The following is a 14,231-nucleotide window of genomic DNA, read 5'->3' as shown; positions in this document are numbered from 1 at the left end:
ACTTGTGCGCAGCATTGTCCAGTCAATCAGTCTAACTATCCAGACATATGTACTTACTTTTAAGGCCACTTGACTTGATTGTCCAGGCTGTTGGCTGGTCTCACATCTGAAGCCATATTTCTCCACATCATATCTACTGAGCTCAACGAGGCTTCTGATGGTGAAAATCTCGTGCCGGCTGAGTGCCTAATCTCTCTAAGACTCTTAGGACTGTATGGTATATATATATATATATATCACTGAATAGAAACAGCCTGAAGCATGTCCCGGAACCGCCTAAGTACGTTCACAGGACTGCTCCAAAACCCGTACGCGGAAACGCGCAGGTAGTAGGTACAGCGAGAAGGTGCAAAGTGAGCTGAGTTAGGGTATTTTGTTGAGACATATGATTGATGTGTCCCAAAGATTGCTATTGGTAAGCACATGCTTGGATTAGGCGGGCTACAAGACACCTTCAGTACAATGGTTTATTCAAGAACCTAATCCGATATGCTTAAAAAATTCTCATACAAACATGGTATCCGTCTTCACGTGTATGCCTCGATGATTCAGATAGCAAACATCAACTACGATGTGACACTCATTCAGCAAGAATGAGGTTTAACTGGGACAAAAAGAAAAGCAATTGCTCAAAAGTTAGACCAGCGAGGGAACTAGACGCATGGTCAATACGCCGATAATAGACAACGGAACAATAGCTCAAACGGACATCACACTTGGGTATGGTCGCATTCACGTACGGATATTTAACACTAGTATTGGAATAAGGGAATAAGGGACGGTTATCTGAACAAAAGTCGCACAAATACAACATTAAAAAAAATAATGGAATGGAATTCACATCACGTTTTCTACAACACAGACAAGGACAATCGACGAACACGTGCTGGTGAAAGCTAAGCGGATGGTATCCATCCGTCCGGGAACAGATTCTGGACCATCCAAAGATAACAAGGATCGTGCAGAACTCACTGCTAGATGTGGGAGCCGAAAAGATCCAGATGGCAAAGAAACTGCATTAGGAGACAGAAGTCCGGAAAAGCAAAAGCAAGAACGGATTATACATCAGTTTCAGACATCTAGGGAGCCTCGCCAAACCATCACCAAGCGGAAACACGACCAATTCAGTAGGCAACAAGATGAAGAGAATAACTGACAAAATGTGGGAAACATAGTGCATGGGAATCGAGTTGGACCTGCACGGTATTGGACGAGTTCCGGGAATCGAAAAAATCAACAGTGGATGTGGAAAACAAGGCTGCCAGCCTGGAGAACACTTATCAATAAATGCGCTTCTGTAAAAAATCCATGCTAGCGATGGCAGCTAGTAGTAATGGGAAGTGGAAATGCCCCAACTAGTGTAGTTATACCTACTACGTTGGTAAAAGATTGGTATGTATTGTTTGAATGAACAACAACAAAAAGGTACACTTACCATATTGTCATCATCCTTCCTTCCCGTTTTCTCCGGATAGACACCAGCACGAAGGAGTGCGGCCTTCCAGGCATCCACTGCTTCTTGAGTGTCCGCAGATAGGTCTAATGTCTTGTAATCTTTGTATACGTTCATTTTCGAGTCTGAGTGGAACAGAACAAAAGTTTGCCGCTTTGAGAAAAACCCCGTATCACCAGTTCGTTGCTTGAGGCCATCGAGCTGAAGCACGTATTTCACATCACGTTCCTGAGCACAAGAAGATGGAGAAACGGTACATAACGAAGGTCTCAGAGAACGAAACATGTAAGTAACACATATGTAGGTGAAATGTAAAGCTGTAGTGGGACCCCGAAGAGGTTTACAATACATTAGGTAAGTAACAGGTAACCAATGTGCGTCATTAGGATTGGAGAGCTCGGACTGCGTTCCCTAGTGAACCGACAGCAGCGCTGAAAACGCGACTACACTATTCGCTAAAAGCCTATACAAGCGACTTGTCATCACACATCATACACAAGGGAGAGAGCGCAAACACGTATTCAATGTCTGGACAACTAGCCCCAACTCATGAGTGAAACTTTGCAGTTAAGCAAGCATGTGAAATGAGGCAAACTATCTATAAGTTTTGTCGTGAATTACAATGAGTCACATTGGAGAACATTCACGCAACTTACTTCTTCATCTTTGAACCAGCGCAACGTCTCCGCTGTCAGAACGAACCAGAAGTAGCGACTTCCTCCACGAAACAGGTTCGGGTTGACGAGTATCAGCCAGCCTTTGCAAATCACCTAATCGTGTGGTGGAGGAGAAAAGTGAGAAAAATGTAGGTATTCTCTCATATTGCATGCACCTCGAGTGCACCAGAAGGCTTAAATGTTTCACAATAAAGTAGCAAGTAGCAGTGGCGGTTGCGCTAACCCAATGACCACAAGCAACGCAGCAAAGCCAACGATCTGGCAAATACAAAGTATCGACATTGATTCACAAGCTTCAAGCATCAGGTAGCTTGATCAAGGGCGTACAAAATGAAAAGGATACATTCACACAATCGCAAAACAATGGATTGGACCACAGACGACGGAAATTTTTACTCGCTTATTTTTTATTCACACACAGGGCATGAGAACGCATAGCTGACATTTGATACAATCGAAAGGATAACACAGAGCAGAATAACCAGCCATGCCGTTTATAGTCGGATAACCAGTGGGTTTTTGAATCATGTGAGGCAGTCCTGAATATTTTAATGTAATACGGCAAACTACACGATCTACGGCTCGTTGGTGGGTGAACAGCAGGATAGAACGACAAATTCGCACGTGATCCAGACAGCATTAAAGCGAGCAGAGATAACTGCCAACAAAAATACCTAAATACTTGCGAATAATTAGGCTATGGTATCAACCATGGGTGGCTGATATCCGAAAATTTATCAGACCGACCCCATTTGACCCAACAGAGGAGAAATTTAGAATGACAAAGCTGCATGATGACTGTCATCGTTGCTCAATATAGTACCAAAATTAGCCTCTGACACACTGCTACACTAGACCGTTTATCAACGTTCATCTTCCCCCAGGTGAGCTAAACCGTTAACTTGAGGTCTTCGTGTACACTTTCCAATTAGCCGCATGGCAGCAAGTGGTAAGCAGAGGCCGTCGGTGAATACCAGGATAAGAGCAAACTGAATAAATTCAGGAAGTACACGAAATCCGTGGAAGATCTATTACCAGTTTAAATTCGGCTGTGTCAACACAGCTCGGTTTCCTAGAACAGGATTGCTAGGCTAGATATTGCAGCAAATTATTAGCCGTTTGGTTGAAGCAGGTGCGAAGCATGCATTCCTGAAAAATGATACGACTGCAAATCATGACCGAATAACGGTACCGGCAACGTTAGGAATTGTATATCACCTTAAGCTGCCAGAGTGATTTGATGAAAATGGTGAAGGCGAGTCCTCGACAATCCTTCGGGAGTGGCATTATAATGTCACCTTATTTTAAACTACTTACTAGTAGTATACATTTTTAATCAAGTGATGACGGGATACAAGCACTGAAAATGACGTGAACTGAGACGCGCGACCCAAATGTGACGAGTTCCAGAATGTTTGAACCACTAGCAGACAGGACTTCAACGCAGAGAAAGTCATGTACGACAGTGTTAGCTAGTCAGTACCTCAATATAATCAATTTGATGCTGAAAACCAGAGTCAACCATCGGAAAAACCCCACGCCATGATGTGCACACGAGGAACCGTCGGTGCCAGCTTTCAATCCGCGTAAGCAGATTGCTTTGTGGGGTACGGAATGTGAGAAGCAGTGGCGAAACAACAACCTAGATTATACTGCTTTCGCCAGATGGGGGAAGAAATGATGGATTATGGGACGGTTTGGGTACAGTGGATGAGATGGAATAAATGTGGCGACGACCACAAACTAGGAAAATAGATCGATCTACACCTACAGAAAGCAAATTAAGTGTTGATTAGAGATGGCAAACATAAACGCACCGATAGATAACGACGCGGTTTTGTCATCTGGGATGGCGATGAAATTGTTGCAACTGAATTCCCTAGCTAAGCAAACAAACCAAAGGCCATCGAGGTTACCTGAGCTACCAACATTCTCCTCAGCAACGGAATCACCATACTTGGAGCACAAAAGATTAAGCAAGAGTTCGGTCACTACTCAACCGATCACATAGCAAGTTCCAGTGAACAAAACAATTTGAAATTAACTAATTGAATTAATTACATTTAGGACTAGTCCATGTAGCTGAGTTGTCCTTGCAACATAACTAACAACCACAATGAGTGTTGAGCAATTTTGTCGGTAACTACCGACGATTATCGGATTACAGACGAACAGTCAGAGCACATTAGCGTGGATAACCAAGACAAGGATAATTGATATCTCTCAACCCTGTTACTTTCAGAAAAGGACCCCAACTAAACCGCATGCGTTCGGGAGAAGAAACATCTGCCGGGTGAATTCGCACTTCTTTTACCGCTTATAGGTCTCAGTGTATGGTGGAACACCACGACTAATGGTAGTGTAAGAAGAGCGGTAGAAAAGAAGCGGGAATACAGCTGTTTCACAATCCACGTTAAAACGATTAGAAAGCAATACAAGGAGGACGTTTGAGTTACACACAATGAGAAACGTACTTGATTTCCAAGTTTTCCTCTGGATGTATCATTAGCTCTTTGTTCGGCACTAAATATAAGGAAGCAAAGAAGACAAGAAGATAAAAGAAACGCTCTAATATCCGCTGGCGCAAACTAAGTATATGGATACTTTCAAGAATCAAAGAGTTCTACGTCCTTGGTCAGGATTTTCTTCAGAACGGTAATTTAGGATCCACTTGTAAATGTGCTTTAAAGTGAATGAATAAAAATGCGAGAAAAGTCACGTGACTGCAAGCACCAGGATTCTCAGAGTTGAAATCGGTCCGTCAGTCAAACGTGAGAAATAGTATAATCACATATGAAGTACAAGTCAGCTGGAAGAAGTAACTAGATAAGATCTTGCACTTGGGCGGTTGGTCTGCCGCTGAAGACAAGCGAAATTAAACTGTGCATCTCCGCAGTACTGTTCATCAGTGTGTCAACACAATGCCTGAGTGGCATGCACCTGCATTGGTCAACTAGAGGTGAGTTACAAGGTTTGTGATNNTATATATACGAGGAGCTTTTTCCGCAGGTAATAGGTGGAATGGAGTTCAGTGCCTATTAACTAAGAGTCCTACAGATTTCTCTGACTTTTGCAGAAGATTAAATCCTAGAAAGAAACATATGCTCATGCAGTACAAGTACATCGAATAGGTAATTCGTGAACGAATGGGCAAACCGAAGCAGTCCTTTTTTAAGACAAAAAGACTCCAAAAACTAGTCTGACCTGTCGCAGTGAAGTCGCTAATCACAGATAGCCCGAGAACAGATTTCCGAAATGCCATTTCATTGAATGTACCATGGTAGTCTAGTAGGGTCAGCTGTGACGTGTCTGTCAATTAGGACGTTACACCTAGAGGCGGATGTGTAACGAACGATAACATCGTATAGTGGTCCCCTAACTAAGGCCACTTCATCCTCGTGTCCTTCAACTCCCAGATTAGAGGGTGTGCAGGGAGTAAGCCCTATTTCAACAAAAGTCAGAGCGTAAAATTTATTTTTTTCGCGATGGCGATAAACCAAATTTTTTCAACGTCGTTCGTGATTCCTAACATGACTTTCAGCTGCATAAACTTAAACACTACAGTGTTTAATGGACCCATCTCAAGAGAGGCTTTCCGTCATTCAGGATTATGGTGATTCAATGAATTCCATCACGGTAGCTTACTAGGATGCAGGAACCAAATAATGTACATACGAAAAGTTGAACCTAACGTGTGAAGCGCAGTAAAGTTTAACTATCAGCCGCACACGCCGTTCGTTCCATGCAGTGTGAAATCTTTAGATTTTGTGTAGTCCAGTAGAGTTTTCATACTTTCCAGCTCATCACTCTAGTGCACAGTCTACGGTACCATCACCCCTCACCCATTTTATACGTAATATGTGAGTAGTGGAATCAGAGCCGGTGGGACGTATACACTACAATTATGCAATTGTGCTCTTATAGACGGTCATCCTCAAGAGAGACCATTCCTCTGCAAGTAACGCAATTCCCCCTCAAAAAATCTATTAGGAGTGTGACCTTCCCTAAGATCATTCACTCGAGAATTTCAGCGGTTCGTTCTAGGATTGCATGCACTGAACGATACCACTTATCCAGAAAGGGTGTATAAGTTCATTCTTCGGATAGTGCACGTGATACTGATGACGTTCGTCTATGTCGGAAACGCTACGTCGACACATCGGGTGTGTGGTGATCGCATGACTACCGTTCATTCATCTCCACCATTCCGCGACATTGTGCGACCATGAAGGTCTTATGAAAGCCTAACACGGGCAAACGAGCAAGCGCAAACCGCGGAGAACATGGCTGTATGCACTGAAACTGTTATAGGTGGACAGGTGTGATTCGATAATAGTAGGCAACAGTTAGCAATAAACAGTTTGTTTACACGCTCTTAAGCAATATGATTCACAGACCCATTTCACTGAGAGAAGATGAATGTGAACAGTATTCTATATGAAAGTGCAATAACGGTTAGCGTGAACCTGTAAGTATGACAACTCAAACCGTCAACTTCATAAACGAAACTAGATGTCACTTGAATACAAATACCATAGTTGCAAGTAAATAGAGGTCTTCTGAGCGACCAACTCCCCAACTCCAACAAACAACAGTTTTCACATCTTTGTGGGGCAACAACAGTTGTGCACTGGGCTTTCATGTGTGTTAACATTAATTAGGTGTCTGAACACCTAGCTGCCTAGCTGCCATGCGACCTGAAGGATGAACAAGGGCTGGGATACTGCCCGGTTGCCCAAGCCCAGACAGAAGTCGAGATGCAGAGGTCGGGTTCGAACCAGGGACCTTCCGGTAAATTCGCTGTCTAACTACTGAGCCATCTCTTCCTTATACTTCCTAAGTGATTAGGAGTCTCGCAACATGGAGTTTATGTTGGTGGGACGCAAGTGTTACAATTTCCTACTTTTATAAAGATCACATTTAAAGATAGACCAACTATGGTCCGTTTTTTGTGAGTATCAGAGAATAAGCAACGAAATTGAGTCTCTGTAGACGAGATCTAAAGAGGGAATGGATATACTACGATTTCCCGCTCTATAAAGACCACTCGAAAAGACTGAACAAAAGTGACCTCTTTGGAAGGATTCATTTGTCCCCTGTCTTTAGATCATTTGAAGGACTGCCCAAAAGCGGTCCCTCCTGAGTGAGGGCTTACAATTGAAATGCACTTTAGGATTCAGAGAGTAGCCCAACTAGAGATGGACAGCTGAGACTGCACAACAATGTTTCCAACCTCCGGATATTATAATGTAGAACCCTGAACAAGACTGTTCTTTGATGCTGCCATCGCACGAATTCGAACTAAGGTGAAGATTCCCGGTTCAAACTCAAATGACGTTTGTAAGGTTATGGCTTCCTAACGAGGTTTCCCCAACTTTTACCATGGCGAATGTTTTCATAGTGGTCTTCATAACGGGAGGGTTCCCATGCTACAGGCGATGTAAGGGGAGGTCACATTATTAATCCACCCTTTGGTGTACCATTAAGTTGTTATGCAAACTCGAGGAGCGTACACAGATAGTTTTTCGCATTATCGGGTGTTGCCTTCCCCTCATCCAGGTCACATCAATTTAGTGGTCAATGTTTGGGATGACTATCGTACTTGGAGTAGAAGACACAAGTTGGATTTTCTACCCCCACTGCAATACTACCGCCCAGTCTACCAGCTAAACGGCTGCCTCTTCCTGTGGAGTAACTATAAACCTTTTCTGGAAAGTCCACGGGACGAAAAAAAGCACCATGCAGCAGATAAAACATATCGCATAAAAATCGTTTTGATTTCAAATAAACATTTCGAGTAAGATCTGCTACACGGGATTTTGTTACATTTGACACAACACGGTGACACAGATCGCTAGTACGATGGGTGCGATGGCAACAGACAGACACTCGAGGGTGAGTCAGTCCAAAGGTCTGACATCGCGATGAGCTGGTGGCGGGAGGCCACCTGGAGTGAGGGTGCTTCAGTTACGTGTGATTCTCTGCTTGTCTGTCTACTGGTGAACACAATACCTCGTCCTGGTAACAAACACAGAATGTTAGGGAAAACTTCGGGAACAGTCACGAATACTGGGTAAAGCCATTTTCAGTATTCTACTGTCAACGATCGGACATGCAAGATTTATTGCGCATTTCTTCAAGTTGTAGCTGTGTTCAACAGTGCACTGACTTGCGAAAGTACATGTGAGTATCCTCCTAGGGATGCCCCATCAAGTTCTGGTTATTGTAACAATCGAATTCAGCTTCAATTGATCGTAATAATCCTCGGATTTCGCTGCCGGTTATGGATGATTGACCAAAAACTCGCATTCTATCGCCCACTCCAGCTTCGACTACTAGACTGGTTTACTTCAGCAAACTACGTCAGCGCCCACCCGATACCAATGACTTCAAGTTTTTGTCCAATTTTTCCTCTTCATCATTACAGTCAAAGAAGATGGAATATACTCTGCCCCCCCCCTCAGATAAGTTTCCTGGGGCGAAATAAATCCATCTGTTTCACAAAGGCTTGGTAAAAAAACCGGAAGTTTTAACTGGGCAACCTTTTGCTTTTGACACAAAATTTACATCGAGACAAGTGAGCAGTTCACCAATTAGGCCAGGTTTTAGGAGGCAAAGAACTAACTTTTCAGATTAGCACACTACATCAGTGTTGAATGTCAATTAAAGGGTCTTGACAGTGAGTGTGGTTGACGGGTTGGTTTTCTGTCTGTCTAAAAAACCTCTTCAACTTGGTGACCTGTTCACTTGGCCTGACGAAGCCTTTGTGTCAAAAGTGAAAGACTGCCCAGTTAAAGACTACCCATTATTTACCAAGTCCTTATGAAACGATGACTACTCAACGGGCTCCACACTTCTTCCAATTAATCCAGTTGTTCTTCTCCAACCAAAATCCAGTGTCCTTACTGATTCAACCCGATATCACATAACATCCTTAAAACGTAGAGGATTTGGAATGCATCAGTGTTCATTGATTGAAGTTTGGAGATTTTGTTCGATAGAGTGAAGCTGGGATGGAAGTATGCCATACTGACATCTGAATGTCCATCTCAGTGATGGCACTCTAAAATTTTCCGTTGCGATTGTGTTGAGCGAACCAGCATTCGAATACGCGTCCGGTCACCGTGTATTCCCACTTGACCTATAAACGAGACCCAACAGGGCCTCACAAACGTCGCAACAACAAGGTATTTCGGCCAAGCGCTCACGGCCTTCGTTAAATCACATCAGCTTTCACCTTGTGGGTCGGGACGCTTCAGCAGCAAACAATCGAAACGTCGGTGCATACCCTTTCAATTTGAAGGTTCCGAAGTAATGCCAAGCGGATACGAAATTAGGTCGAACAACTGAAGCTGCCCTACGCCTCCATCATTCTGAACAGCCGTTAATAGCTCTCAACCGTGAGCAATACACGTTCCTTATGAAATGCTAGGCCTGCAGTTGGGGCGGTATTTCAGTAATCGAGATGTTATTCCGAAGAACTTGGGGGAACCACTGATTGTATTCATCTCGGGTGGAGAAGCCACCTACCAGAAGGCATTAACCACGCTATCCTGGGCTCTCATCATATTCTTTCTTGACATCTTTGCCATGAAACACGCGGTATGTCACGATGGCTAACATAATACAAGTCACATGACTACAGTCTTTCCACTTCACGTCGTTCATCATTTCTACTCGGTGTCACGCTAATAAGACAAAGAAATCTTACGAGCATGCGAAGCAGCTGAGCATAAGTAAATACACACTCGTGAGGTAACCAAAGTCCTACGGCCCGCTAATACAAACGCACGCATGTCTTGATTCGTGATGTTGATAATTAGTAAAGTTGTTGGCAACTCTATTCAGGTAAACGAAAACAGATTACTACCCATAAGAAATAAAACGTCCGTGTGGCCATACTCTGCGTTCTTCTCTATTTTCCCTTTTCCTCTATCCTAACGAGAGATATAGCTGGTCTTCAGTTGTCTGGTGTTAATACCATGTTAATTTGAAAATGAGTGTACAACTCCATTTACGCACAATTGAGTACTCCAATAGGAAATAAGGGTGATGGGAACTCGATTAGCATCAGGAAGGGATATGGTGGGTTGTCCGATTTTTAGCAACCTTAAATAATGAGTGTTGTGTCTGAGTTATCTTTTGGACCGCCAAGTACAACAGTTCACTGAAACAAAACTGATGAACGCGTACGACCCAGTTAGAAATCTTTTCTACGCAAGCAACAACTAACCGATCAAGACAGCACGTAGACAAACAGAAATAGCAGCACACACAACCAAGCTGCGGCATGGCAGCCGTCACGTGACTTGTGTTCGGTATGTTTTGCGGATGGGCAGCAGGTGTGCGAAACAAAGGCCAGCTGACAGCATAGCGTGAGATCACCTGATATTCTACTCATTCATATCAAACACAATTCACCGGTTCCACAAAGCTAGCTTAGGTTCGACACAGAAAGTGAGGTGCTTCGACCGATTAAAACCAAGCATCTCCAGGGCAATCGGCATCGCTGACAGCAAGGACAGACGCGACAATCAGATTGCAGAAGTAACTATGAAGCACGTGTTTGCTGAGAACAACAAAGGTTCCCAAACAAGGCTCTCTATAGTGAACCGACAAATAACAGCAAGCCGGTATATATATATATATATTCATTGCTAAAGTGAGGCTACATGAACGAGAAGTCTGTATGTTGCTATTAGCGAACTCTTCATTTGTATACTTGGAGGCGGGATGGCAAAGAGCCTGGTCAGCCCCGCCTTAGTCCAGACACGTCTTTTACCAACGGGATTAAGGTTCACAATAGACACTCTGCATTCAAACGATGTAGCGTGCTGTTGAGATTTATGTTATTTTCTCAGCACTGTCTCCGTAAAATTGAAAGTGAGTCCTGAAGTGAGCGCGCGGATCGCCCAAGTAAGTACCATATGCGGTTTGCAGAAACCGAGACCTGCACGTGGGCGCCAAGGTTGCAGTTTACCAGGTTGTACAATAACATCCAGTACGTCGTACGGGCGGCATATCAGAGTGCGTTAGATGTTCCGAATATAATGGTCAGATGAAACCACAGACACTGGAGTTCCCAAACGAGTCCAGAACTGGGTGAATTCAGACGAACAACCAGTCACAACGGAAACGTTATGGTTAGACTAACTATCTATATTATCCCAAACATCAGATTTGTAAAATTCTACCCTGACCTTTACACAGCACACCACTCACAAGGTAGCTGAATACTTGTGCAGAAATTTTTTAAGTAGTACGTGGGATGAAAAGAATACACTTCGATATCTCGAACACCATACTAACTCAAACGTGAGGGGCATTCGTGTACCACGTTCAGATAAGCAGTATTATGAACTAGATATTCAGCTGAGGCACCGATTGCCACCAATCTAATTCGCAAATGAATGGTCACTTAGAGGAACACTTTCAAACAGACAAGCTATCCGGCAGGCAATTACCGTTCGTAACATTTAATAAACGTAAGAGTCTGTAACTTCAGATCAAGAACTTCAAGATAAAGATCTGACAGTCATGTATATAACCCGTAGAAAAGTGGAAATCCCACCCACAGTTGTTGTATTAAGTTTGCTAGTTTCTATATGAACTTGTTTGTGAATGTACAACGGGGTTAGTAGCCACCCTCCCACGGTAAGGTTCAGCGATAAAAAACGGCACTTTCGACGATCGCAAGTAAAATGTGATCGACGGGGTTTTACAGCTGCGCCAGCGAAAAAGGCCGTTCTTCCTATCTGTTTTATTCTGACAGCTTTAATGCACGTCCGGCCATGGTCCCTAGTGTTGAACAGGAACACAGCAATTCCAAGTAATCTTCGGACAGAGACGAAATGTCCCCCGTTTGAGGACACAAGTTAATCAGGACTTCGTTACCTCAGCTTCTTAAACCGGTAAAATCCGCCTGACCACAAGGTGCGTTTGAGTCTAGACCCGGCAACATTGACCATCGTAAATGAATAACTCATAATTTTGCTCGATTGAGGGCTCCGCGATCAACCAGAATGAGAAAGACTTACTTTCGAAAACCGATGAAGTCCTCATGATTGGTGTTCGTATAGGCCAGCTGAAAATTGATCAGTGTTTGTATTTGATCTCTCGTTCTTGATTCTAACTCACGAAGGCGCATATTGACCAACCGCACAATTTCATCCCGCAAAGCTGGAAATCGTACAATCTAAGTGTTTGTGTGTTGACCCCGGGGAAACAAAAGAAACGGTACACAACAAGGTGTGTTAGAACTAGAGAACTATGCGAAAATGTGACAGTGACACATCGCTACCCAATTCCAGTAGACCACATGATGACCCTGAAACGAGATGGCCGCAAGCAGTACGACGAGAATAGCATGGCATCACTGCACAAGCAAAAACATTCCATTAGGGATGCAACATATATAGGTGAAGTGGGTTATTTGTGGTGATCTATTAGCAACTAAGTGAATAATGGCAGGCTATTGTCGAAAGAAGTCACCAAGTACTTTATTCACTGTCAAATGTCAAAATATCCCATCAGATTAGAGTGAAATCGTCCAACCTGGGGGTTCACCAGGAATAGGGAATATTGTGGTCTAGTGTGAATAGGGTGGATAATGAGAACAATTCCCTTGAACACTGGAGGGTGTATGGTACTCGCCCTCGTTGCTATACAACCCTGTGCGGTACACAGGCACGCTCGCACACGGTTGTGTCCTCGAACTCATCCCTCAACTTCTTCACTGGGATCCGCCGTTCTTTTGTAAAAATCGCACGAGTTTCCTTTTTATTAGAATGGTGTTAATCGACTTCACCTGCAGCCGTTGGAGAGCCGAAGCAGCAATACTGAATAACGATGAGTAGATTTCGGCAACAAAAAAAGGCTGCACATGTAATTCATGGTGTGATAGGGATGGACATGCTCAGTGGAATCAGTCATGTTGTTCGTACACCAGGTAACCGACTGCCTCAACGTGCCCTGTTTATTGAAACCTGCTCTGACTGGAGGGAGACGCGGAGTGGACAAGCCATAACTTGGCGGGGAACGTTAAACCAGTCGTAGTCGTGTCATTTCGTGTCTTGTGCGAGGCTGGGTAACCAGAGACTCGCTTCATCAACGGCTAGACACTCACTCTCCGGTTATCCACCGGTTTCTCTCAGATTTTTCGTCTCATTTCATGGACTTTCAGTAATTGGAATTAAAATGCTGTGACACCTGAACGATTATACGAATGGTTAGAAAAATGGAATGAAACGATGGAGTGGCCCTACATTAGGGGGGGGGGCACAGAATCTATATCTTGGTCGAAAAGAGAGTTGTTGTGGAGGCACAAGGAAAGTGGTACCCTTCCGGAGGGTTCTCAGTTAGAGGAATGCTGCGTGTGGCAACATTTATGTCCCTAGATCAATATTCCGTTGGAAACTGTTGGTCTCCTTCAACCGGTTATATTAGATTGGATAGAGGTTGAGTGAAAGCGGTGACCGCGAATGTTCGTTTCTACGTGGCTAATTATAATATGGATTAACGGGATTCGATACGGACAACATCCACCAAGGCAACTAAGTTATCGTAAGACCTTGAAGCTGCAAACGGTGATACAAAAAGATGCGTAAACACGTATCATGATACCACGCTGTGAAACGCAAAAGAAGAAAATACCGAGTTGGTCCAGGTTAGTCATAGAACAGGTTATGCAGCGGAAAGGATAGAGGTGGGTTGAGTGACGCTGCCAAATACCGTAGCAACAGAAATAGGAGGTTCTACCAGGCTGAATTACTATTTAGGAAACAGAGAAGAGGTAGCGATCGAGTTGGGAAGAGCTGGCATGAAAATAAACGCCCGAAAGACTAAAGTGATGGTTATTTGTGGGGACAGGAAACATCGGGCAACAGCAGTCTCAGTCGAACCATTTCGCTTTGCCGAGGAACTAATCACTCCTCTGGGTCCGATAGACACTGTAACATATTTGGGCATTCCCTCCACCTCCAAGGGGAAAGGGGTCTTCAACCACCGACAGCACCTGCTCAAACTGCTCGAAGAAGTGACGCGTGCCCCGTTGAAGCCGCATCAAAGAATGGATATCACGAGGAACTACCTGATACCAAGGC

At 43.9% G+C, this 14,231-nt stretch overlaps 3 protein-coding genes across 3 annotated transcripts in view; 2 read left to right on the top strand and 1 right to left on the bottom strand.

The window, feature by feature from the left end:
- T265_03622 (hypothetical protein) overlaps window positions 1-1,156 on the top strand; it is a gene marked incomplete at both ends in the record, with an annotated part of 9,570 nt that extends 8,414 nt beyond the window's left edge. The window contains one exon of the mRNA XM_009168157.1: window positions 863-1,156. Coding sequence (XP_009166421.1) covers window positions 863-1,156 — 294 coding nt within the window. The remainder of the gene's footprint in view (window positions 1-862) is intronic.
- T265_03623 (hypothetical protein) overlaps window positions 1-14,231 on the bottom strand; it is a gene marked incomplete at both ends in the record, with an annotated part of 65,549 nt that overhangs the window by 21,659 nt on the left and 29,659 nt on the right. The window contains 2 exons of the mRNA XM_009168158.1: window positions 1,436-1,681; window positions 2,110-2,223. Of these exons, the coding sequence (XP_009166422.1) occupies window positions 1,436-1,681; window positions 2,110-2,223 (360 nt within the window). The remainder of the gene's footprint in view (window positions 1-1,435; window positions 1,682-2,109; window positions 2,224-14,231) is intronic.
- The window catches only part of T265_03621 (hypothetical protein), a gene marked incomplete at both ends in the record, with an annotated part of 8,403 nt that continues 987 nt past the window's right edge, over window positions 6,816-14,231 (top strand). Inside the window, 4 exons of the mRNA XM_009168156.1 lie at window positions 6,816-6,921; window positions 6,979-7,070; window positions 10,992-11,013; window positions 13,908-14,171. Of these exons, the coding sequence (XP_009166420.1) occupies window positions 6,888-6,921; window positions 6,979-7,070; window positions 10,992-11,013; window positions 13,908-14,171 (412 nt within the window). The remainder of the gene's footprint in view (window positions 6,922-6,978; window positions 7,071-10,991; window positions 11,014-13,907; window positions 14,172-14,231) is intronic.

This window comes from Opisthorchis viverrini, assembly GCF_000715545.1.
Source record: "Opisthorchis viverrini unplaced genomic scaffold opera_v5_55, whole genome shotgun sequence".
Lineage (NCBI taxonomy): Eukaryota > Metazoa > Platyhelminthes > Trematoda > Opisthorchiida > Opisthorchiidae > Opisthorchis > Opisthorchis viverrini.
Note: the sequence above shows the minus strand (reverse complement) of the source record. Positions and strands in the feature narration are given on the sequence as shown.